The following is a 27,444-nucleotide window of genomic DNA, read 5'->3' as shown; positions in this document are numbered from 1 at the left end:
CAGTATAGTTGGAAAGTGTTAAGCCTACAGAAAGAAATTTCCTACTTCACCACTGCCTATATGAGTGCTTCCCTTGCTTGCGAATATTGAGCTAAGTGTGGTCTGACATCATTCTAATTAGATTATCTATACTTTATCTTGAGATATATATATCTTGCCAATTTGCACCACCCACCACCCCAGTTCCACCCTATGTCTCAGAGCTTATTGCATCAATAATTCACAATCATCCTTAACTTTAATTTTTTTAATCCTTCAAAACATGTTAAATCTAACTGAAATTCACCAAGAGTATTCTAAATGTTTACCTGTTGCCTTCCACTACCTGCCCGTCACATACCAGATTATCTTGAGACTACATGGGAGCATGTTAAGTCGAATCAGTGATGCAACAGAATTCATCTCTGAAGTGTTTCAAACTACAAAGATTGAAAGACTGGACCTAAAAGAACTGATGTGGTGCCAAGTATGTTGATGTCCTGTCTTCTAAGGAAATTAAGTCTGTCTCCTCTTACCCACAACACATAAAGCAAACGTGCCTTGATTTCCAAAAGGAAAAGATTTGGCATAGCGACTTGACATTGCACAGAGAGCTTTGGAGAATCTGATCAAAGGGCAAGTAACCTTTGGTTTTGTAAAACTAAAGAGAGGCAACCTTGCTTGTCCCCACAACTGGTTTCTGGTTTAAGAAAGAAACAAATACGTTGGACCAAATTAAAGCTCCTGGAAAAGGGCAAGATCCAATCAGAAGAAGGCGAGAACTGCTGCACAGCATCTCCAGTCACCACAACCAAATTTCATTGGGGGGGAATCAATGGACACTGGAGCAGCAGACGCTCAGCTGTGAGTGTGCAGGCCGGCAAATGCACAATAGATGCTCTCACAGTAGTTTTAGAGATCTCTGGCCAAGAAAGGGTGACTCGTGGACCTTCACATTCTTAGACCTTTCAATTACCACTTCCAGAGTCCATTTTACTTTCAAAATCATTCCCCATTCAAAGCTAACACAGAAAAAGAACTATCTCATGGCTAATACGAACAAAGAAACACATACGAGAAGGAACTTAGAAAGGATATACAACTCAGTTTCATGTGGCATCTAGATGGTAAACTACAGGGCTGGCAGCCATGAGACGTGACTTTCAGAGTAGAATCTTGAAAGCATAAGATTGTTTTTGGTTCAAAAGAAGTGAATGATAGCCAATTAAGCATCACACTGAGACCCCAAAGCAGAGATGGGAATAGGACAGGATTCTAAAGACAGAAAGGGTTTTCAAAATGTCCAGAGACAATAGCTTCCTCCTACCGCAAAAGTAAAACTGACAGAAGCTGTATATTCATTTTCCTATCCCTGGCAGAAGTTCAAAAAATATGATGAAGAAAATTGAAATGCCAAACAAAAATCCTGCAAAACTGAACTGCTAAAATAAGAAAGATCCTCCCACAGTCTTTATCAACCAGGAGGTGGTGATGTGGTCTAGACAACAAACAACGCTACCTGAATTAGATACCATTAACGTCAATAAAAGAGTATTAAAAGGACCATCCACGAATACACCTAAGTAATCTTCCACAAATCTACAAATCAAGTCACTGGCTAGGAGGAGCAGATCAGCCCCAATTTTTCACAAGGAGTTCAAAAGGTCTGCAGGCAAAAACGGGAAGGAAATGGGATAAAGTAGTAGTAGGAAGTTTCACCAACAAGCAAGAAATCTGGTGACAGGGGAGACTCACTTTCCAAATCAACTCTCTGCATTATCCTTCCTCAGTGACCCTTTACAAGGGCTTGCTGAGAAGATGCTCAGCCTGTCTGTAAGCCGATTACTCTGGCCTGAAAACTTGGCCACTGATACTTACCTTCTCAATTAGACTGCCAAGGGCTAGATTTTCAAAAATATCCCTGAAATGGGCTGTTTGTCACTAATATTGTACAGAACATTCATGCAAAATAAAGCTACCAATTTTCTACTCTGAATAGGTTATTAATGCCTCAGCAGAATAGTAGGTTTCTTCTATTCAAAGGTGGGAGACCAAAGGAGGCTTCCATTTCTTGATCTGGATAGTTACAAGGGTGTATTCATTTTGTAGAAATTCATGAAGATCAACATTTATGACGAACACTTTTCTGTATATGTCATATTTTAATAAAAAGTTTACTTAAGAGAAAAAACTTCAGCAAATCAACAACAGCCCTAAATAAAAACAGGTGACATGAAATCTGATTTCTGAATGACACCAAGAGTACAGGCGGGAAACCACTCTGTCAAAAGTCTGTTATTAAAAGACAATACAGGGTTCAGGATCATAAAAATGGTCTCTTAGAAAAGTGAAGACCCTAAAGAGAGAAGAATAGGAGAATAAATGGTTGGTACATTTTATGGGATTTTAATTTTTTTAATTTATTTACTTTTTAGTGAGGAAGATTTGCCCTGAGCTAACATCTGTGCCAATCTTCCTCTATTTTGTATGTGGGATGCCACCACAGCATGGCTTGATGAGCAGTATATAGGTGCGCGTTCAGGATCCAAACCTGCAAACCCTGGGATGCCGAAGTGGAGCGTGCAAACTTAACCACTATACCACCGGGCCGGCCCCCTAAAACCTTTTTAATATAAGGTAAGTTATTTGTATCTATGCGGTCTTTAAGAAAGTACTAACTCAGATTGCACAGAACCTACTTTCTCAACTGCTAACACTTACTGGTCACAGGACTTTAGACAGGTCATTAAACCTGAGTCTTACTTTTCTCCTCTATAAAACAGGGATAATTTTGTTTAAAACAGAGCAGTTATGAATATCAATGAAATGATGCATATGCTAAAGTATAAGTCATTTTATACAAATATAATATATTAGTAAAAGCTATGCACTGAGATGGATAATGGTAACATGATCTGTACTATCAAGTTTGAAAATCTTAAAAGCCTCAATTAAATGGTTTAACTCTAATGTAACTGTACAGCCAATCTGGCCCTTCCAGGGACACCGTCATTTTCACAATGCAGTGGCTCTACGATCAGTGTCAAGTATCACAATCTTTTTAAAATTTACAAGTGTCTGGGCTTGCTCCCAGAGGTTCTGATTTGATTGTCTGTAGAGGCTCCCACAAATGTTATAAAAAGCTTCTCCTCCGGTAACTCCAATAAGCACTCACAAGTGAGAACCACTGTAATTAAGTCCAATGGAAGCATCATAAAGGCAGGGTTTAGGTTTTGCTTTAGTCACACAGCACCTAGTACATAATAGTACTGAAAAAGTTTATTAGCTAAATGAAAGAAAAAACAAAGAAGGATTAATAGCATCTTTTTATTGTGGTCTTGGTCTTCCTTTAGATGAATGTTAACCCAAACCTGTAGAACTGAAATACAGGCAGTGTGTGCTGAAAATGCAAGTTGCCACGCTCAATTAAAAGCTCAAGAGCGGGACAAGAAAGGCTCTGGGAGACCCCAAATCTACAAAGGGGGGAGGAACATGTTCCACTGCTGGATACGGAAGGACGGAGGGAAGAGCAGGCAGATCCTGAGGAAGCGCACACTGCAGATCAGCGCCAACCCATTTATGGCTCAGCCTCCCCAAAGCCTCACATGACAGGAGGAACAGTGCAGAAAATATCTATTAACTCTGAATGAAGTCAGAGAAATGAGAATTTAATTTCTCCTCTTATTGCATGATCTTAGCACAAAGCTCCACAGGGCAGAAGTCACATTCAATGAGATTAGTAATTTTCCTCCCTTCTTTCTAAAAAGGAATATTCTGCATATCTGCTTGACACACTGAGTCCAGAAACCATAACAATGTTAACTAAAATAGTGGTTTCTCCTGAGTACACTCATGTGTTTTTCACAAAAGGCCCAAAAGCTGAAATGTCAATTTCCTTTGAAGTTATGCAGTTTGTAGTCCTACTGGTAATAAAAAATTTCAAATATTAAAAAAAATTAATAAAGTTTGAAGTTACTAGCCATGTGAATTACTTTTAAATTAACATAACATGATCCTATTGTGAGGAACTCAACTAATGAACAAGCCAGTATAGCACAGCAGAAAGCAATACAGCTAAGAATTGAAATTAGAACAAAGTGTGAATCCAGACCCCACCACTTCCCTTCTAAGCCTCATTCTTCTCATCTATAAATTCATAGGGACAACAGTATCTAGCTCAAAAGGCTGTTTCAAGGATTAAATAAGGCAATTCATGAAAGTGCAAATCTTTTAAAAACAACAAGAAGAAAACTTCTTAGAAGTACTTTATCCAATTTTCACGTTTTTTTCCCCACTGTCTTTTTCAGACATGCTCATCCTCACCTCCACAGCCCGAAAGCTTCAAAATTGCTAGACATCTTACGTTTTTCCCTCTGTAAACAAACTGTTCTGGCTCTCATCATTAGACCTTTTGTCCCAATGACTTTTTCTGAGATATATGTACAGAATCAAGCCACCTCCCACTACCACATTTCATCAAATCTGAGACACCATCAATTTATAAGACATACCATCATTTTATGTGCCACTAAGAAGGAAACACTGGCAATTAAGCTATAACACACTATCATTTGAAAGATGCATCCCAACTTCAAAATGGACGAAGTGGGGAGGTATGCACTTTAGAAACAGTGGAACACGGAACATACCAGGCACTGTGTATATGATCACCCAATTCCTGGTGTGCAGAAAGGTAAGAGGAGTGTTCCCTCTGCTGTGGTAACCACCAGATCCAGGAGGAAAAAGAAAACAGATCTTAAACACGTAGAACGGTATTTTTTGTTATTACAGAAAGGAAAACCAAAAAAAGGGTTTTCTAAAAGTTGGGCTTGTTTTTGTTTTTGTTTTTTAACTTTTAATCTCTTCAGTGTCTAAAAGCTTGACACTGCAGATTTTTTGTTCAAGGGAAGCTCAAATCTGAAGGGACCCCCACCCTGTAGAGAGACGTTTCTGAATTTGATGCATAGCCTGCTGGTGACTGAATCTTCCATGAAAATTACGTCTTACAGCAGTATTTATCAACTTTAATGTGCATACAAATCACCTATGAGTCTTGTCAAAATGCAGATTCTGATTCAACAAGCCTGGGGTAGGGTCTGAGATTCTGCGTTTCTAATCAGCTCCCAGCTATTGATAATCCTATTGGCCCATGGACTCTGGAGCAAAATTTTATAAGGTTTACAAAGCAATTTCACATATATTACACAGCCGTATGAATTACACTGTGGATTTTTAATCATCCCCATGTTGCAGATGAGGAAATTAAGATCCAGCTGAGACTCAAACCCCTGACTTCTAACTGTATTACACTGCACAAAGTTTTTTAAAAACAATTAATTAAAGTAGCACTGGTTACCTAAAAGAATGCAGTGACAATCAGGAAGGAAAGTCATCAAGTTCTGTGACCCAACTGAATTGCTATGAGTATGCATGCTCCACGACAGAAAGTGGCCAGTTCCTATAGACAAGTAGAAAGGCAGTCCCAAGGTTTTTTGGGGTTTTTTTTAAATCTTTCTTTTACAAGGTTAGGGTGATCTTCACCCTAATCGAAGTTCATGGTGGTCTTCTCATTTCCCTAGGCACCATAAACTGGGAAGAGTGAGCTTATGATCTACTTTTCTGATTGGCTAGGCTTCCATTTATTTGAAGAGCAGCTGGTATTCCAAAAGACACAGATGGGCAGTTATACCCAGTAACCTCAAAATACAGTAGTTATGTTTTTTGGGGGGGAGGGGATAGCTTATTCAAGGAATAAATAAAATAAAGGATACAAAAAGAAAATACAGTAAAAGACTTAACTGACTTGAGCGGTTTTCTGAGTTTTCCTGTGACTCTGACAGCTGCCCCCCGAACCATCTGACTCACGTGGACACCACCAAAAGTTTATGTGGGCGCCGGGAACAAAACACTGCTGTTGGATTCTCACCGTCAGCCTGAAAGCACTCTTATCACAGAAGCCAACACTACTGACTCCATTTGTACAATCAAAATGAACTTAAGAAAGCTCAGGAAAGCTAGACAAAGAGTTAAAATACCTTCATTCCAGCTGAAACCAGGAAACCACCTTATTAAAAATGGAAAACCACTGTAGAATGAGTAGATTAGTTCTAAATCACCTTAAATTGAAAAGTTGATCAGAGTCTGAATTATCTGTTGTCAGTAGCTAAGAATGGCCCCTTAGTACTTGCTTTGAGGTCTACGTTCATTATGTCTTCAGCTCTCAGGGCATTAAAATGGGGCTTCTCCAAGGCCTACCGGAGGCAATGTTGGTACAGCCCCTCAAAACGTAAAAACATCTGAGCGCTTCGACCCGTAAACCACCAATTACCACTCTTTAGAACAATTATCTACAAGAAGCAGATATTCTACCTTCCTTGGCCTCTGAATAACACTTTGAATGACAGGCTAGATTTTTTTAAAAAGGGGGGTGGGCCTCACCTTTTCCAAGAAGATGCGTGTACACCATGACAACAGAAAGTGACTCAGGTTTCCAGGAGCAGAGCTTTGGTCAAATGTAATCAGAACTACCAGGCAGAGCAAAGCCAGGTTAGGTGTAAGATCAGCAGGATACAACCACAAAGCTGATAAAAACTGACCCTCAGACCTCCATCCACCAAAAGACTGGATATGCTAATGTGGTAGCTTGGTGTCACTGATCAGTCCTCCCGTATCACCTTTTAGAGGCAACTCAAGCCAAAATATGGGATAATATTTCATTACCCACAACCTTCATTCTGAGAAGAAACTGGAACAGATTTGGAGAATTTTCATTTATTTTTACGTAACCCTCAGAAGCTCGGTAAATTATCTCTTAGCAAGTTCAATTTTCTGATCTCTATCCTGAGGTCTTAACTTCTTCTGGTGATAATACTGGAAAAGAGGTAAAAGTCACCAGTCTCCCAAGACAACTACAGGTGGAGGCCACCTTTACAAAAAGGAATACAAGATTCTGAATGCCAAAGACACAGCTTTCGCATAAGATTAACTAATGAAATAACTATTTAAAAAGAGAAAAACAGTAGTAATTTAGTCCCAGTCTTTTATCTTTCTCTAATTCCAATTATTCTTCTGCCTCCTACAAACTTGATTGTAACCCAGGCACACACCTCCTGGCTAATGCCCAAGAATTAGAAACTGGTCACACACACTTCAGAGAACTCACAGCAAGAGTCACAGAGGGTCCATTCACCAAATTAACAACTTACCTATGCACAATACTAACTTTTCTCCTGTAGTAAATAGTGAAAAGTTACTGGCCAAAACTAGATGGCAGCACTTCCTCTGAGGAATCTGCGCTCATGAGATGAGGAAAGTGAGAGACAGAAAAAGAGGCGAGCTGGGGATGAGGTGAAAGAAGAGAGGCAACACCATTCTCCCCACGGGGCAGCAGGCAGACGATCATTTGCCTGAGCCCATTCCTCACATCCAAAGGGTAGATCTTGTTCTTCCCAAGGAGCCTCTCGGGAAGGTTCAAATAAAAGAAGCCTTTTCCTATCTGATCCATAAGCTACCAAACCTGACCCAGGGTCAAAAGATCCAGAAGCGATCCGGTCAGTTTTGGAATGGCTAGTACTCCAGACTTAAGACAAAAAGCCCGAGTTTAGTCCGTTGATCTACCTGAGGGTTACTATAAAAACAGAAGATTCTCTTCTGGCTAAATTCCTCACACCAAACTTCTACACGTGGAGCTAGGAGGAATCCTCATCAACCTCTTACATTAAAGAAGCTCATTTCACCTTATTTCTTCTGGCTTTCCTGTGGAATTAAAAGCTCCAGCCACATGCCAAGTGTCCACCGTAGGTTGCAGCACCATCTTTGACATGCCTAGAATAAAGCGAACTCCATGTGGATTTCAGTTACCTTAGATCCTATCTGTTCTCTTCATGCAAACAAGTTGACAACCATTCGTTTACTGTCCACTAACATCTTAAAGAATTATATTTGACACTTGAGGAAGCCGCACCAAAAATGAACTGCTCTTACTCGAAAGGAGTTTCGAGTGGAATGTGGAAAACAGGCTGAGTCTCTGACACCCAGCAACAGATGTATGACAATACAACACTGATGACAAATGCTGTACGATAAAGACAGATCATCACAGAAGCAAAATTATTCATATGATTTAGGGGACAGAAGGTCCTTTAAATAATTGCCAATAGGTACTATAAGCCCGCAAGGACTACAGTGAGAAAATGCTTTGAAAAAAGTACAAAACAAGTTGAGGTGGGAGAAAAGGAGGGAAGACAGATTCAGGGTGTCTTCATGGCCTTCCTAGCTGTGACGTGGAATATAAAACCAGTCACAGGACACAAAATGAGGAAGATCAAATGGAAATGCATCTTAAGACTTCGAGATCTGGAAAGTCGATGATATAAGAAAGAACCAGTTTTGAGAAAGGCTATCAAAGATGCTTGAGGAAGACTGCTTAAGACTTAAAAGGGAAGAAGCTGGAGACAGAGAAGCTGCTTGGGCTACAATTTAGCATCAGAGTGGTCAATGGTAATGAATCTGAAAAAAAAACGTAGACAGAATTAACAGAACTTCTAATTTCCCGCCGGGCTGGGTATGAGACGCTACGCTGTTCAAAGATCATCCACAATCAATGCCTAGCTAGCAGAACAAGAACGGTCCGACAGAGCTACCCCATTGTGAGGATTCTTGGGGACTGGCAAATCGCTGCTCTCAGATCTATTTCCTACTGACGCTCCAGCTTCAGCTTTCTTTTCTTAATTCCTTCTCTTTTGACTTTTTTTTCTTCTAAACTAAAAATGGTGTTTTCTGGTAGACCAATGAACTGAGATCTAGATTTCAGTTATCTCACATTACTATCAATATGTCCAAAAAACCCATCATTTGTCTATTTTTAAAAAAGTTTAGTTTGCATCTCCTACTATGTCTGCTAATTGCAATAAAAGTGTTTTAAAATACTCTGTAATTAGTGCTGTGAATATCTAAGAAACTAAACAGGCATGTTTTGCTTTAGGGAAAAAAAAGAGAGAGAGATAGGAACAAGTTCCTCAAGCCAACTTACAAATCCTCCTTTTCTTAGACAGGAATCGCCCGGGGATGAGCTCAACACATACTCCACCATGCTAACGCCTAGTCCCCCACTCTCCGACCGCGGGGACAGTACAGAATTGACCTCACTGTTCACATGGAAACTCTGACCAGGTCTTCTCTGCACCATGATTGGCTGGGAAACTGAATGATCTACAAAAAAGATACACAAGCATGATACAGTGCAGCCAGAGGCTCAGACAAATTACGAGTGACGTCTCAGGGATAAACCAACGACTGGGGATCGGGAGACCTCCATGGTCAGTGGAGCCAAATGTCCTATTATGTCTTCCCCTAAGTATAACATTCTACAAAAGCTAATGAACAGAACACAACCCTCACATACCCAGGACAGCAGAACAATACGGCAGTTCACGCATATGGTTTATCCAGCTAAGTGGATAAATCAACGTTTACCCCTCTCTCAAGTAACAGAATTTCTTTTTAATATATTTTATTGATAATATTACTAAAAGAAAATGTGATTTTACTGCCCTTTTTAAAAACAACATAATTTGATCTTTTCTGGTGACTCGCTGTCATCGGAGGTTCCATTCTTACACTGTGCTGCAGCACAGCACGCCGGCTTTGGGCTCTGTCTCGTTCCTCCCTCACCCGTCATTTCTTTCTGCTGTCAGCGTGTCTGCCTCTACACCTTCTCCCCATCCCTCTTCGGGGGCAGTCTGTCAGAAGAGCACCAGTGCCCACTGACTTGATCTGACCCCAACCACATTTATAGATAGATTATCCCATACACGGTACACAAGGGCAAGGTGAGAAAAAAGAAACATGAACTTCAAATGGCAGGCACGGATTTTCTAATTCCAAGTATGCTGACAGCAATACACAACAAAAAGTTATAGCTGGAATTCTGGTCATTTTAAATAAGACCATTGCCCTGTGGCTAGCACTTGAATAAAATATTGAAGATTTGATTTTGTGTTAATTATGTTTTAATAAATTACATCATATAAGCTCCTTCATGGCAATTATACTACAGGACAGGACACTGCTTGACATGCTTATGTCACTGATGTAAAATTCACGACTTGCCAACTGCTGAGGAAAGGAGCTCTAAGACAGGCATAAATCACAGTACAGATGCTAGATCTAGATTACCTGATGTTCCCCAGGCACTGTCTCGCCATTGATCACCCAGGAATATTCCTTTTGGTCCATCTTTGCTGGATTCATCTGTTTCCCAAAACTTTTTACCTGGCAAGAGCTGCTGCAAATTAAAAATAATAGATGCTTTTAAAGAATTCATAAAGGATGAAAGTACAGCAGTCAACACTTTCTTTTAGACAAGGGTACTGAAGATGCTCATGTGCCCTGCAGGTCTTTAATCACAGTGTTCTGACTACGCAGATTGTGATCAGGGCACTAACGCATATCTGGTAAAAGTCACAGAGAGGCCTAAGGCAAGGCGGGGAGGTAGGGGGCCCAGATCAACCCATCACAATAGAGGCTCAGCTTAAATATCTACAATTATTCACTTAACCTATGCCAAGATTTTTTAAGGGAGTGGGGCAAGGGGACTAATATTAGATCTATTAGCTAACTGCTTGCTAAGACTCTTACTCTTACTGACAAAGAAGGTGCCTAGAACCACTAAAGCACTTCTTTTGCCTGCATGTGTACTAACTGACCATACAGAGTGACTCAGGCCGGGGCATGAACTCAGACCTCAGCGATGGAATGCTAGGGCAAACTTTACCTCCTTCATACAAAGAGATTCTGTTAACCAAAACACTTTTATCACCAGAAAGAAAAAATAAAAACAAAAAAACTCCCAACCACAACATTAACCTATTCCAAGATCTTTGAAAGATAAAACAGCTATTCCTCTGTTCCTAGAAGGGAAATAAAATCTCCTGACCTCAGCTAATTAGTAATGCCGTTAAAGTGACTTCACAAAACATTCCACGCTTCACAGAAATGCAGGCATCACTGGCCTTAAACCAGTGAGAAGTTTAAACTAGCTTCAACCAAAGAAACGCCTAGTAGCCTTCAAGCCAAATACAGCTGCACAAGATCAAAAGCATCAATGACTAGGGTTACAAAGTACAATTCCACTAGAATCCCATTATCCTTCATGCCGTTCATCAGCTTTACTCACTAAAATGTTCTTTATTTCCTCTTATTATGTTTCCATTTCAGCTGCTACTAGTCAGACAAGAAACTCAGAAGTTTGAAACATTACCTAACCACTATTTTTGAGCAGAAAAGAGCATACTTGGAGAGTCAAATTTCTCAGAGGAACTGAATAAAAAACCATAAAGCACAAAACATTTGTTCTCCTCCTTGACAATAAAGGTTGACCTTTCTAATATATAACCTAAATGATAACCTAAGTGATATTTATAACCCAATGACAGTGGAGGAATAACTCAACTTTGCCCTTACTAAAATCAATCTCAGCTTTCCACACCTAAATTCTGGTTTCTCAGCATAACTTTAATCGAGCTCTATAAATCTATCTGGCAGACACGGGTTACTACCTGGACCAAAGCAGCTTCCCACATACTTTCTCTTTAGGCCCTAATTTACTTTCTAATCCAACAAGATCATGACAAAAGACACACTCTGGTCTGACATGTAATTGCACAGACGCATAGGTTTACTTTCAGTTACAGAGTCATAAGCAGTCAACTCCTAGTGCGCTTCTCGGGTGCGTTCTCTGACAGCAAGGAGGACATAGCTGGTCTGGTCACTTGAGGGGATGAGAGGGGTTGAATGGGGGGACAGCCCAGACCACAGCTAAGCAGTGGAGTGAGGAAGCCCTGGACTAGACAACCTCGATGTGTCCTAGGACAAACTGCTGACGTGCCCTGGGCCTCACTCTCTTTGTCCTGTTGAAGGAATGTCTTCCAGACTGTCGTGAAAATTGGAGATGTGGTTGCTGAGTACCTAGCACAATGCCCACCGCATATCAGGTCCTCACTAAACGTATTCACCGGCCTCAAACCAAGGCGAACAGCTGTAAATGACAGGAGGGGCGCTGAGAATTAATGTGGGCTACTCAAGCCCAACTCAGAAGTTCCTGTTGGTAAACTTCATGTTCTCTTTTTAGCCTCAAAACTATCCTCTCACAAGATTACAAAGAGAATTTCTTTCCCTATTGGTCGTACCCTTTCCAACTAACATTCTGGTTTTTCTCCCGTGTTTTGTAGGGCGTGTGAGCAAAGAGGAGTCCACATCAACTTCTCCTTTGTGTACAGAAGAAAGAATGTCAGCACAAGGGACACCCCACTTGTGGGTTAATTTTGTTCTCCACATAACAGTGGAAAGAGCGCAAAAATACTCATTATGGTGCTTAGCCCTCTCCACACAAATTTGGAAATCTTTATTCAAAACTCAAGGAAAAGCTTCTATAAGTACCAGCCTCCATATGCAAATACAGTCTGTCAATAATTTGTCAAACTGCTTACTGAAAGCAGCAGCCCTTGAACTCAAGGCTTCAAAAATGACTTCTGGGGGGCCGGCCCCGCAGCCGAGTGGTTAGGTTCACATGCTCTGCTGGGGAAGCCCAGGATTTCACGGGTTCGGATCCTGGGAGCAGACACGGCACTGCTCATCAAGCCATGCTGAGGCGGCATCCCACGTGCCACAACAAGAAGGACCCACAACTAAAAAATATACGACTATGTACTGGGGGGCTTTGGGAGAAAAAGGAGAAATAAAATCTTTAAAAAAAAAGAGAGACTTCTGGGATCCTGTCATCTTTCATTGTAGCTTGCCAGACTGTTATAACATGCAAAGCCAGTAAAAGCAGGCAAACATATAAGCAAGGCTGTTTTCAGGCCAAATTCTCTCAAAAGGAAACAACAATACAACAAACATGTAGAAAAGGTGCTAAAAAGTGGAGATTCTACTTCAAAGTAGTAACAGATGCAAAGTCTCAACCACACACCAAAAAACTCAAGACCCTAGTCAGTAACAAGGCAACCGTATCCCCATTATTAACAATCAGTATAAATTCTAAATAGATGCCAGGAGCAGCCCAGAAAGTACTAGAATTCCATATGCTTTGGCAAATGAGCAGCAAGAAGGTCAATTAACTCTTATCAATGAAAACAGCAGGGACTGAAAAGGCAGGTTTGTAAGAGATAAAGAACAAGGATGCGGGAGAAGAGGGCGGCAGAAAGGAAGAGAAAGTGAATCTTACGGGTTTGCAAAGGTGCTCTGCAAATGGGAAGGAAAGTAAAATACTCAACTAAGGTACCTGGGCAAAGACAGAAGCGAACTTAGCAAAGCTCTTCAGTCTCTGGATATTCCACAGAATCTAGCATTTCTCTCTTTCCTCTAAAACATACCCATCTCCACTCCCCGGCTGTGTGGTCAGCGGGGTCTGAAATGACTCCTAATGACCTCTGCCTCCTGGTCCTTGTGTAATCCCCTGCCCTTGACTGTGGGCTGGACCCAGCAACTTCCTTCTAAAGAATAACACAAGGCAAAAGTGATGGGGTGTCACTTTGAAGATTGTAACCAAAAACTAACCTCGGTCTTGTTTCTGCTCCTCCCCTGGCCTCTCACTGGTCTCTCTTGCCCTCCTGCTTGCTCACTCCGATGAAGCTTGCTGCTATGTTGCGAGCTGCCCTATAGAGAGGCCCACATAGCAGGGAACCAAGAGAGGTCACTGGACATCAATTCATTGGGAGTTGAGGCCCCCAAGCCAATAACCTGTGAGGAAGGAACTTCACCCTGACATCAACCATGTGAGTAAGCTTGGAAGCAGACCCTTCTCCAATTGCACTCTGAGATGACCGCAGCCCTAGCTAAAATTCTGATTCAGTTTGTGAGGGACCTGGAAACAGAGGATCTTGCAAAGCCTTGACTGGGTTCTTGACCTAAGAAACTGTGAGGCTTAAACAACTGCGTTGTTTTAAGCCACTAAATTTGGGAGTAATTTGTTACATAGCAATTGGTAACTGATGCAGTAGCGAACAGATGAAGTTTTCTTATATTCAAACACTTCTTTAAGAGTTTGTTTTCAAGAAGCACTTCTTGTTCCATTTCTAATATCTAAAATCCAAGTGTTTTTGAATTTGGAAAGAATTTTGTCTGCTCCATTTCATGTTCTCCGCTACTTTGTCTCATAACCCTTCTGTATTAAAAAATGACGCCTTTTTTAATCCTGCAAAAAGAAACTGACTTAGACATGTTAAGCTTGCTGAGAATTAGCAGCAATCACATACTCAAAAGTCAACTAAAGGGCTGGCCCGGTGGCGCAGCGATTAAGTTCGCACGTTCCACTTCAGCGGCCCAGGGTTCACCAGTTCGGATCCCGGGTGCGGACATGGCACCGCTTGGCAAGCCATGCTGTGGCAGGCGTCCCACATATAGTAGAGGAAGGTGGGCACAGATGTTAGCTCAGGGCCAGTCTTCCTCAGCAAAAAGAGGAGGATTGGCAGATGTTAGCTCAGGGCTAATCTTCCTCAAAAAAAAAAAAGTGAACTAAAATAAAGACATTAACTGTTGAAATCTAAGCACGTTAAAAGGAGCTATAGGGGCAGGCCCGGTAGCCTAGTGATTAAATTCAGCACACTCCACTTCAGCAGCCTGGGGTTCACGGGTTCAGATCCCAGGTGGAGACCTAAATCACTCATCAAACCATGCTGCGGCAGTGTCCCACATACAAGATAGAGGAAGACTGGCACAGATGTTAGCTCAGGGCCAATCTTCCTCACCAAAAAAAAAGGAGCTATAATCTATTGAATTATAAAACAAAGTGATGATGAGTATCTAATTATTATTCCAAATTCAACAGTAACCTTCTAGAGGTAACATCATCCACAGCATTGGCCTAAAACATCCTGGTTCGTCAACCCACTGGCATGCCAATCCACTGGTACAAATGCCAGGAGGTGCCAAACCTTCACTTAAGCAACACCTAAACTCAATCAGCAAAAATTTAAAAGCAAATAGTATATGAAAAGATAGTTACTGTTTATCCCAACAAGAATTTGGAAACAAAGACTGTTCTTTGACAGGACAAAAAAGAACAGATGACAGCAGAGGTTTACAAAATTCACTTTAAAGACAGGTTAGGCAATAAGAGGATTAAAAGATCTCACAATTCTACAGGAAGATAATGGGAATTAGGAATGGGTTCAACCAAAGCAAAGGAGACCCAGGGATTCAGATGTAGGCAGTATTATCCAGCTGGCATATTTAGGGAGAGGGTGCATGACAAACAAGTCTGTCCTTACGAAAGCAACTAACACGTCAGGCTAGATAACAGCTCGATCACAGTAGCCACTAAAAACACCAAGTCACTTCCCGGCTCAGACTCCGCTTACCAAGCAAACTCCTTACGAGAACTTGGCCTGCGCCTAGAGCCAAGCACACTGACCAATGAACACAACCATCCTGTCCACTTGAGTTACTGCTTCTCCTTACAAACCAGTGAACTGCATTTTTGTATTTATACATTAGTCTGTTATTCAGGTTAGTGTAGGTCAATCCTATAATTCAATCATCTCTGAATTAACAACTGGTCTCTTTCAAGACCTACAAACTCAGAAGCAGTGCAATACAAAAGATGTACTCTTCCTTGTATTGTCCCATCAAGTGGGATTCCTAATTGCCCCTCCAATTGTGTCTGTTTTCAAATCTTTGGGAGGAAAACACACACACTACTTATCCCAGCTTGAACCACAGGTTTGTAAAAGAAATGATTTAAGGAGAGTAAAGGAATCAGTAAGCTTATTCCTGAGGCTTCTGGAGAACAAAATAGAATCAAGCACTGGTTTAAAAGCAATGTTAGCCACTTGGGATGGCGAAATTTTGTTTGGAAACATCTTTTTTGTTTTATCATCTAACAACAAAAACAGCAATACACCAAGCTACACTTGCACAATCATCACATGAACGCCTACAAACAGCCCTTGAAACAGAGGAGGAGGTGGTGAAGGGCTGAGAATGCCAACCTCTAAGCTTCTCGTTCTAAGAATTAATACACTGGTAAAGCACACGAGTGCTTTGAAATCATTTTTTAAAAACTGATTTTAAATCCCAATTGTAAATTTAACCCGTGTACGGCTCAGTTTTCTCATCCATAAAATGAACTCCCAAGAACATTAAATGAAATCGTGTAAAGGAGTAGTACAAAGCTGAACTCAGTAGCCACTCAAAGAATTAGCTGCTGCTGTCATTTAAGAACCAAGTAGTAACCAACAGGCTTCACGCTACTAATGGCTAGCCAAAGAAATGCTCCTAGCACTCAGTGAGCAGAGGACACAGCACCGCCCAGTCCACCTCAGCGTAAATCCCACAAAATTAAGAGCTCTAACAAGACACTGCAAGAACCATGATTACAGCTTTCCAGAAAGTGAGAAGAGGCAAGTGATGATTAAGGACTGGACCTGCTTGGACACCCCACCACTAATATGTGCCTAGGGAAGCAGAAGGAGGGTTACCGATGGTCTCAACACCGAATGCACACACCAGCAAGGACTCTGCACTCAAGGGGCACGCAGCATTAGGGAACCGCTCCCAGCTGCAACGCGGGCTGCACAGAGCTGTCTCAAGCACAGCCGCGGCTCTCCAGGGAGCGCCCCTCACAGGCTGCGACAGCACTGCAGGCCCGATCAGGCCTGCTCCATTATCTGGTAATGCAGACTTCCATCACAAGCTTAGAGGCACGGGAATGTAGCCAACGCAGGAGTCAAACACCAGATATTTTAACTGGCTGGTAAGACACGGCCAAAAAGAAATTTTTTTGAATCTCTTAGTAAATAATTTCATCACATTAAAAGAATCTGACATCAACTCAGAGAGAGGACTGCTCCAAACTGACTGAAATAAAGTACTATAGGTAATCACTGACAGGTGCTTGTTCTACTCAGAGCTCTGACGTGTGAAAATCATGATTTTCAGAAATCCCTTCCCAAAATCTTAATGCCTTAGGGGATTTACCTAGCCCTCTATATCACAGAGGGTTGTTGTGAAATGAAGTGAGACAAGATATAAAGTGCTTTCGTAAATACTATAAACTCTACTCATATGATTATTACTAAAGCTTTAACAAGAAATGGTCTAAACATAAAAGTATAAATCAATATCCTTTACAAGGCTTTAAAAAAAGGTGCATCTGTTCACTGTTAGGACAACTCTTTTGGAAAGGGTTCAGAAAAGAGACACATCAAGAGTCACATGGGGGCGGGGGCGGTTGGCCCAGTGGCACAGTGGTTCAGTGCGCACGTTCCACTTCAGCGGCCCGGGGTTCGCCGGTTCAGATCCCAGGTGCAGACATGGTACCACTCATCAGGCCACGCTGAGGCAGTGTCCCACACAGCACAAACAGAGGCACTCACAACTACAATATACAACTACATACCAGGGGGCTTTGGGGAGAAGAATTGAAAAAAAAAAAAAAAAAAGAGTCAAATTCATTCCTGAGAATTACCTCAACAAAAAATTCAAAAGAAAAAAAACCTCTACAGTCAAAGTGTAAGAGCAAACAAGCTGGGAGCAAACTAAGTGTGCAAGAAGCCCACGGTAGTGCAACAATGTACACTCGCCCGAACAGCCATCGTGACTGTAATACTGACAAAACAACAGTAAATTTTAAAAGTAAAATAAAAAATTGTACAAGTAAGGACTGCTTCTCCTCACACACCCTTCCCTTTTGGATCAAGACTGGAAAGAATAATTAAAATTAAAACAGGTGCTTGTTGGTATGGTGGGATTACAGATGACTTGTTACAAAATATACTTTTATTATGATTTAGAACTGATTTTCTAACAAATAAAAATTGAACTTATGGCGGTATGGAATTCACTGTCAACAAATAAGGCATTTTCTCTTAAGCAGATACATTTCACTTCAACATAACTTCAAAGTACTTTTTTTTTCTTGGTGAGGAAGACTGGTCCTGAGCTAACATCTGTTGCCAGTCCTCCTCTTTTTGCTTGAGGAAGATGGTTGCTGAGCTAACACCTGCGCCAATCCTCCTCTATTTTTTTGTATGTGGGATGCCGCCACAGCATGGCTTGATGAGTGGTGCTAGGTCCACACCCAGGATCTGAACCAGCGAACCCTGGGCCACCAAAGCTGAGCACACGACCCTAACCACTGTACCACTGGGCCAAACCCAAATGCAATTATAAGGAGAGAGCTCATACCATATGTTTCAAATGCAGATAATAACTGCCAATCCACTTTGAAAATGGTAGCTTAAATAAGGAATGATGAAAATGTTCAATCGTCTAATCACAAGCCACTTATTTTTTTTTTGTTTGTTTTTAAAGATTTTATTTTTTCCTTTTTCTCCCCAAAGCCCCCCGGTACATAGTTGTGTGTTCTCCGTCGTGGGTTCTTCTAGTTGTGGCATGTGGGACGCTGCCTCAGCGTGGTCTGATGAGCAGTGCCATGTCCGCGCCCAGGATTCGAACTGACGAAACACTGGGCCGCCTGCAGCAGAGCGCGCGAACTTAACCACTCGGCCACGGGGCCAGCCCCACAAGCCACTTATTTTTTAAACTAAAAATAACTAAGTAGGAGAGACCTTGAGGGCATTATGCTAAGCGAAATAAGTCAGACAGAGAAAGACAAATACCATATGACCTCACTTATACGTGGAATCTAAAAAAAAAAACTCAAGCAGATAGATACAGAGAACAAATTGCTGGTTGCCAGAGATGAGGGATGGGGGTTGGGCAAAACGGGTGAAGAGTCAAAAGGTACAAACTTCCAGTTATAAAGTCAGCCATGGGGATGTAACGTACAGCATGATGACTATAGTTAATAATACTCTTTTGCATATCTGAAAGCTGCTAAGGGAGTAAATCTTAAAAGTGTTCATCACACAAAAAAATCTGTAACTATGTATGGTGACGGATGTTAACTAGACTTATTCTGATCATTTTGCAATATACACAAATAGTGAATCATTATGAAATACACATGAAACTAATATAATGTTGCATGCCAATTATACCTCAAATAAAAAACAAACGAAAAACTAAGTATATAAATAAATAAAGATGACGGTGTTTTCATGTTCACATTCTCTTTCAGTTTAAGGAATATGATCTTCTAAATTCTCACTTCTCCTTTATATATCTACTAATTAAGGAAGTGTCTTGCATCCTTTTTAATCAGTTACTCAATATTTATGTGTAAAGATTATTTTTAAATGTTAAAACATTTTCGTTCTGTTTCATTTTATTCAAATCACAAAAAACTGTCTAACAACATTTGCTATAATTTTTTCACATTTCTCTACTAGGCAGCATCACAATCTGGCAACTAGTAATTACTGCTTAAAATCTTTAGCCTATGTGGCAAGACAATTACTACTGAAAATAAATTTCCACAATAATGATGTCTTAACTAAATCTCTCTTTTGGTTGAAATATAATATACTCCTTTTAAAAAAATAAAAGTTTAATTTTTTGCATAATTATAATTATCCAGTATATAAAATTAACAGTTTTACAAAATAATTTTTCCCGGGTTATTAAGCACTTTTCATAAACACTGTTAATATTTGTATGTAATATCCTTTAATAACACTTCCACCACTAAGGATGAAATCACACAAATCACTTAGGCCTGGCCAATAGGAGGTAATTTGATCTTCTCTCCCACATCTGGAAAACCAATATTGCTTTTCTGCCTATTGAAAAAACAAATTTTCAGCATCTGAAGTATTTATTGATATTAAAAAGCTAAGTATTACTTGACCATACTCTGAAATGCACAGCCTGCATTAGCCACTACTGGAAATAACAAAAGTAGAAGACATTCTTTGCCCTGAAAGAAAAGATTAAAAGGAAAAACCTATCAGGAATCAAACTGACCCGGTTACAAGGCATTTTAAGGTAAGCAGGCTAATAGTGTAGCAAGACTGCTGGACCTCAAGACCCACCACACACAGATACAGAAAGGACAGTAAGCTGGAACAGGACTGGCACGGAATGCCTGGAAGGAGGGGAGAGTTCAGAGTGAGAAGACAGTGGAAAGGACTGTCCACAAAGAGCACAGGGAGAAATTAAAGCAAGAAGGGCAGGTGCCCATGAATAAAAAAGGAGCCTGGCCATTCACAAAGCAGAGCAGGCAAGGAGAGGGTGAAACGGCACAACCAGTCCAGGTACCAGTGAGGCTTAAGGAGCACCGAGGAGTCAGGCTCTAATCCAGTAGGCAACAACACAGAGAAATATCATAAAAATTATCTTTAAAAGATTAGTCTGACTCTCCCCCATAGATGGGTGAGAAAAGCTAATGGATGCTGAGAGGCTAAGCAGAAGTCAGTGCAGTAATCCAGGCATGAAATGGTAAGAGAAGGAAGCTGTGGAAATGGGGCAAAGAATGGACAAACTTCAGCTTAGATGCCTCTCCCAGTTCTCAAAGGATTAAAAATAATCCATATAATTTCCAAAGTGAAGACTCATAGCCCATTATGATAGACAAGAACGAAGTGACCAAGTACACAAACCAGTCCCCCACTGAATTTCCCTCAATCAGGAATCACTCTGCAGTCAACTGAGTGCAACGTCCACATGAAAACAGGATCCAAGCACGCACGAAGATGGCATTTGCAAGTTTAAGTTCACAAGTCTAATGGATAAAATTTTAAGGTTGTCCTGAAGATCCACTGAAGGTTGCTGGGGAACAGTAACAGCAAAAAGAGCAATCAAGTAGAGATACGAATTTGGTAGCTCTTAGATTTTAGGACAACCACAAATTAGAGAGAACTGCAGTCAGTTCTTCAACTGACATCTACTGTTAAACTCCAACTTTTTTTTTTTTTTTGAGGAAGATTAGCCCTGAGCTAACATCTACTGCCGATCCTCCTCTTTTTGCTGAGGAAGACTGGCCCTGAGATAACATCCGTGCTCATCTTCCTGTACTTTATATGTGGGACGCCTGCCACAGCATGGCTTGCCAAGCAGAGCCATGTCCACACCCAGGATCCGAACTGGTGAACCTCAGGCCGCTGAAGCAGAACGTGTGAACTTAACCACTGTGCCACCGGGCCGGCCCCAGACCACTGTTAAATTCCAAAACGCACTCTCCTCAAGGAGCACAGGGGTTTTCCAGTGCTTATTACCATACAAAGAACACAATCACTCAACAACTTCATCCTTGAAAGGAAACACACAAAAGATATTGGCTGTACTTTTATAAAGCATGCCCTTCCAAAAACATTCAGCATCTCACTCTCCACATTATTTTGTGATAAAGTAACCAGGGGCAAGCTGCACACTCATCCTTTCTTCATTGCACTCTCTCCTGAATCCACTGCAAGGAAGGTTTCCCTTACACCTTCCCACTTCAAGTTACCGGATAGAGCCAGAAGAAACTTCTTTTCTCTGCTATCTTTTTAAAACTTGATAAACTGACAGTAAACTACATTCAGAACATGAAGAAATGCCCAGGGTGAACCAGGCTTTTCTGCAGGATATGAGAACGGCATGTTACCTCAGCTACCTATAAATAAGGACATTTGTTTTTATGCATGTGTCAACTATACGGTTTGATCTATGACATAACCACATTCACGGTGTACTAGGTCTGGACTTCAATAATTACATGAATAATTCTGGCAATAGCACCTGAGGGCTCCGTGTGCAAAGGATAAGCCTCCAGCTCACTAACAAACCTGTAAAGTTCACGAACAAAACCATGAAAGCATTGCTTCATCACCTGCCTCCCTCACATCCCCAAAGCAGGAAGCAAACAGCTCAATTAAGAGAGAAGGAGTCCTCCGCCTCAAGATGGGACCAAATACTCAAACCCACCCTCACACCCAGTCAGCCTTAGCTTATTTCTAATTATTAAATTAACAAGACAAGAATCTCAGCCAGATATAGACAAGTTCCCTTTTTCATGAATTCCAGGAGATGAAAACTTCATAGATATGGCTACTACGCATACAGGGAAGACCGATACAGAAAATAAACTACTTCATCTACATGCTGTGCTATAACGAGCACCACAGGAGTAATCAAGAGACAACGGATTAACTTTGGTGTTCTGGCTCCTCATAGCAAAACAACAGTAAACAAAGAATCTCACACAACATTGTTGAATATAAACTTGAACCAGAAGTTGAACCAGAAGTTTAACCGAAGTGACTCCAGCTTTGCACGCTCCACTCCATCTTCTCGTGTATGTTTAACGAAGGCGTCTCCACGTCCCGGCAGACGTCCCCGAGTGTGTTCTACTGATCTGCTGACAACTATATTAAACAAAGACGCTTAATCATAAATGCCTTTATATCAGATTTAACTTGGATGCTAACAGCACTGCTGAGTTACTATTCATCTTGTGTACTCTTTGCAAAATTACCGAACAGTTCAAAAATATAAAATTCTGCATAGAAGGCTGAATAAATGCTTTTCAGTTCTGTCCTTCCCTCATCCTCCCCTTCACATCCCGACATGCCTAAGGGTGGAAAACTAACCTGAATAGAGAATACGGGCAATAAATATTGAATTGAGGTCCCCTGTGGGGAGGGTGATACCAACTTCTGAAGTAAAAGAGAAAACAAAAAGGCATCCCTACTTAGACAAAAATATTTATTAGTATAAGATTCATTTAACACAATATATTAGGCATCCAGAGTTTACAAAGTACAGTATTAGCTGAAGCCCCTGTCCTCAACAAAGTTGCGTGCAAAGAAATGGAAAACATTTACACAAATTACTATATATAGACTAAAGTAGGGCCATAAGAATACAAATAACTTGCTACTTAAATTACTCCCCGTAGCTACCGGGTGGTGAGAGCAAGAGAGCCTTTAACGGAGGAGCTACAACTGAAGCTAGGTTATGAATGATGGGTAGACTGTACATGCAGGTAAGACAGCAGAAACGCAGGATTTGGAGTGAGAGAGACCCAGGCTCATTCAAACAGCTGGCTCATGATCATGTTAGCCTCTTTAATCCCCTTTGCCTGATCTATAAAAGGGCATCATAATATTGCAGGACCCCTGTGAAGACTGTAATGTATGCGAAGTGATTAGCGCAGTACCTGAAAAAATCAAATACGCTCAATTTATTACACCTATTCTTATTTCTGAGCCTAGTGAAACAGAATTTGAAGTTCATCCACATCTTGACACTTATGACCTTAGCTGGCGTCACCTGACCTTAGGATTCATTTTCATCATTAAAAAAAAAATGGTATTGATATCTTTCAAAAAACTGTTGGGACATTCACATAGGTAACGAAATCAATGCCAAAACCTCTCACCCTCAAATATGGCATAGTGATGTGGATGAAAAGAATGAAAACATATTAGCCAAAGGAGAGAAGTTTAATGAAGACGGGTTAAGCAACATGTGGATCAGCTACATCCCGAAGCAAAGGAGCGTGTTCTACTGCATTCAAACATTCCAAGACAGCTCAGCACACACAGGGAAGGCAGCCTGCGCTTCCCAGAGCAAGACGGAAGGCAGATATTGGAACGAGCGGCACAAATTTCAAAGCCAAAGGACAGAATTGGGAACCAGGCTCAAAATGTCAGATGCATCCACATTCTCAGGGTTAGATGACATCTTCTTATCTTCTTTCTCAAAAATGTCCAATCTCACTCCCAAAATTCTTATGACATCCTAGGAACTTCCCCAAACAAGATTCATGAAGAGGTCACCTCACTTCTAACACATAGTCATTAACCTAATAGAGGAAAGCCATTAACTAAGATCTCGTTCCTCCAGGTCACTTGGCCTGGCTAGCTATGTTTTCTCTAAAATAAACATTTCTCTTTAATAGCAAGATGTCAAAAATGCCCAACAACCAAATGGCATTAATACAAGATTAACAGAAATAGGCAGCTTTTACCATTCCTGTCTGTACTCAAAAGTCTGTACTCAAAAGCCCTGGAAAAAAGGGATTTATTACACTGCTTGGTCAGATATTTTTATATTACTACACACCACAAGGCTTTATTAATTTTTCCTCCCTTCTGCAAGAAAGGTTGCATGATCTTGCTGGCAGACAATATATCTCCTTTCCAAAATTCAATCCATTTCAGAGTCAGCCGAGTTACTCTTATGGGACCCTAATCGCAAGGAATCGCCAGTGTGAGGCAGCCCTTCCAGGGCTGCGAATCCTATTAGTATTTTCAGCTGCCAGAAAGCTTCCAACTCTATGAGAAATGCTATGTGCCATGATGGGGAGATGTGGAAAAGAATTTCACAGGCTTGGTATCCACACTAGGCCCCCGACTTGCCCTAATTTCAGAATTACCATGCCATGAGCCCTGACAGACACTTCGAGGCCTCGGGCAGCTGCGGACCAGTGAATGAGTCACTTAGAGAACACAGTGAAAAGTTCTGGCACTTGTACATCACAAGGAGGAAGTTACTCTAAAAGGGAATCTTTTAGATGCCCTCTGGCATGTCCTTAAAGGAAGAACTATTCTTCTTTTCTATCTTTTTAAAGATAGAAATAAGGACAAACTCCAAGATTTTTGGACCTGGGAAACTATCTAATCCAATCTTCTTGCCTTATAGATGGAAAAAATCAAAAGTCTAAAGAAGATGAATGTCTGAGCCAAGGCTGGAGCTGCAGCCTCGGGGCTTGGGTCCAGTGTGATCTCTATCCCACCAAATTATACCTTTCTTTGGGTTAACAGCTCTTGAAATCACTATCAAATTCATCCCTCTACCAGCCATTCTGCTATCTCACACTATGGACAGAATTTCTCTGTAACAGGTAATGAGAATCTGCAACTACATTTTAAATAAAATTCACTTTACTCTACTTTCAGGGAACGTGGTAGAATTCATTATTACCCCACATATAGGAGCACTTCCCAGATTTCCTACTCAGGTTTACAAACTTGTCTATTACCAAGGGTAAGTTTTTCTATGCTTCAGTTTTCTAAGACAAAGATGAAAAAAGCCACATATCTAAATTCATTCCACTTATTCCAGAAATAATCACTAGTATCTAATGTCCCTGCAAGTTATCAAGTTTACTACATGAAAAACATGAAGGGGGCTGGCCCCGTGGCCAAGTGGTTAAGTTTGTGCGCTCTACTTTGGATCCTGGGCACAGACCGGCACTGCTCATCAAGCCATGCTGAGGCAGCGTCCCACAGAGCAGAGCCAGAAGGTGCTACAACTAGAATATACAACTATGTACTGGGGCGTTTAGGGGAGAAGAAGAAAAGAAAAAAGATTGGCAACAGATGTTAGCTCAGGTGCCAATCTTTAAAAAAAAAACTAAGGACCCTTAAAGAGAAAAAAAGTCCCTGATTTTTACAAGTCAGAAAACCAATTACACAGAATAAAGGTGCCTTTTCTGTCAAAGGTTCTCAAAGTACTTTCCAATTAGAACTGCTCTCCTCTTTGCAAATCCGTTCTTTTGGGCACATGAACAGTAATAATGCTGCCCTCCTACAGGTGGAGCAAATAAGTCACGCAAGCTCATAAAGCAACGGAAAAACAGAGCCCAGAACCCAAGGTCAGTGAGCCTTCCTCAGTGCTACAAATATACACTCAAATGCCCAACTAACAGACTAACCTTTTCATACATAAATAAAAGAAGCAAGTCGAATACGTGCCTTTGAACTTTTCAGGACTACAGCTTTAAGTTGAATGAAAGGCGTTAACAAGGAGAGCAGATGAAATACTTGAAAATAATTTGTGGACCCAATCCTAGAACATTTTCTTATCTTCTTCTTTATGGTGACTTTCTAAAATCAGGGGCAAATACAGCCCTTGTATGTGAGTCCTTCAACCAAGAACAGCTGCCCTTCAGACAGCCAGCAAGGTTTCAAGGAGATATTCTAAGTAGCCACTTCTTAGCAAGATTTCTACTCAGAAATGCTCTAAATCTTCCAAAGTGACAGCCAGAGTCTAGCAGTGGCTTTGATGAAAACTATCTAACAGTCAGGCCGCACTAACTTTACTACAGATCAATCACTTTGAATGGAGCCAATTCTCTTTGAATTCTAAAGATTCACACCTTCTTGAACGTATTCTTTACCCTAATGAGGACTCACACATACACACACACACACACAAATACACACAAAGTAATTGCAGTAGAAATATACCTACTCAGCTTAAAAGTCCATGCAATTTACTTCGAATTTCAGTGTTTATACGGGTAAACACTATATTTACACGCATCCCCTCCCAGAGATGTTTTATTACTTAAAGGGAAGGAGATTTAACAAAGTTAAACTAATTAGAAGCCATGCTTATATTACAGAAGCTTATTTTCATTTCTTTTGTGCCTATCTCCTTTATATCACTGTAAAGAACATTCTCCCAACCTGCACCTCTAAATCCTAACTAAATCACAAGACACTTCTCAAGTCTTATACCGCCTCCATTCAAGTAATCTCAAACGAGTCCTGCCAATACCGACCCCTCCCTTCTCTAAACTCCAACTACACACAGAGAAATCTGTTCACTTTTTGTTATCATGTGCATTCACTGCTTCCTCAATTATTAGCTAAACAAAGCTCCTTGAGTACAGAAACCTCACTCCATACTTATTTAGTGCGTCCCCCTTATGCCTAGAGATTGTGCCATGCTTTCAAAAAATAGCTTTAGTGAGTATCTGTATTGGAGGGAGGAATGTAGTCAGCATTTTTTTAAAAAACATTAATGCTTTGGAGAGGAAGCCAGGTCAGAATCCCAGCTCCACGACTTACTAGATGTGTGACCCTGGGAAAACTCATTCATCTCTCTCAGCCTTTTTTCTTATCTGGATAACAGAACTGTCCTGATAGAGTTATTGATGAGATAACGCATGCAGCCCCGTGAGCATCTGCCTAATAGATGGTCAACAAATGGTAGTTGTTAATATTCCTTTGTGAATAAATAATGAGGAAAGAAGAAGGGAGAGTGCATTACTGTTGAAATGAACTTTGTTTAGTTATTTATATATGCCTAATCCATGTCTGAGGAATTATATACATATATCAAAAATGGTATTTCTAACAAAAATAAAGAGGATAAGGTTTGGAGACCTTTTTAAAAAAAGGCATTTCTGGAAGAAAAAAGGATTTAAAAAATATTTTTAAGTTGTCATTTAAATAAAATTCACTTTTTACTCTCAATTCTATTCACTATTCCCCAATTAGAATTAAGCCTTCATCGATTATGAAGTGTTGTTTACAAAACAGCAACAAGGCATTACTTTTATTTTGTATAATTAATTTTTTTAAAACCTGGGATGAGATTTTTGGTGGAGTGGACCAGGCTAGAATCACACGAGTGGGGAAGAAGATAAATGTGGTTTCCCCACCTATACTTAATATCAGACACATCTGTCAACTGTCTGTCCAAACTGTGCTCCAGAAGTAAACTGAGAAAATTTTTCACCCAATAACCATATAGGGCTTCTTGACATGCACTGTTTCAATGATATTAGGCAGGCACAGGAAACACCATGACACCTACCAATCTGTTCTTCAAGCTCTAAGGGAAATA

General features: G+C 40.7%; 1 protein-coding gene across 50 annotated transcripts in view; it reads right to left on the bottom strand.

Annotated features, from left to right (window-relative positions):
* The window catches only part of PUM1 (pumilio RNA binding family member 1), a 122,680-nt gene that overhangs the window by 61,548 nt on the left and 33,688 nt on the right, over positions 1–27,444 (bottom strand). For 21 of the 50 annotated variants that reach the window (XM_070260531.1, XM_070260533.1, XM_070260530.1 and 18 more), the window contains exons 4-5: positions 10,156–10,264; positions 9,011–9,189 (exon numbers count right to left, since the gene is read on the bottom strand). The exons of 15 other annotated variants lie outside the window; for them this stretch is intronic. In XM_070260531.1, the coding sequence (XP_070116632.1) occupies positions 9,011–9,189; positions 10,156–10,264 (288 nt within the window). The remainder of the gene's footprint in view (positions 1–9,010; positions 9,190–10,155; positions 10,265–27,444) is intronic. 14 more of the 50 variants (XM_070260523.1, XM_070260535.1, XM_070260532.1 and 11 more) reach the window with 1 other exon arrangement.

The sequence above is a fragment of the Equus caballus genome, chromosome 2 (genome assembly GCF_041296265.1).
Source record: "Equus caballus isolate H_3958 breed thoroughbred chromosome 2, TB-T2T, whole genome shotgun sequence".
NCBI classification, from domain to species: domain Eukaryota; kingdom Metazoa; phylum Chordata; class Mammalia; order Perissodactyla; family Equidae; genus Equus; species Equus caballus.
The sequence above is the reverse complement of the archived record's forward strand: the minus strand, read 5'-3'. Positions and strand labels throughout refer to the sequence as shown.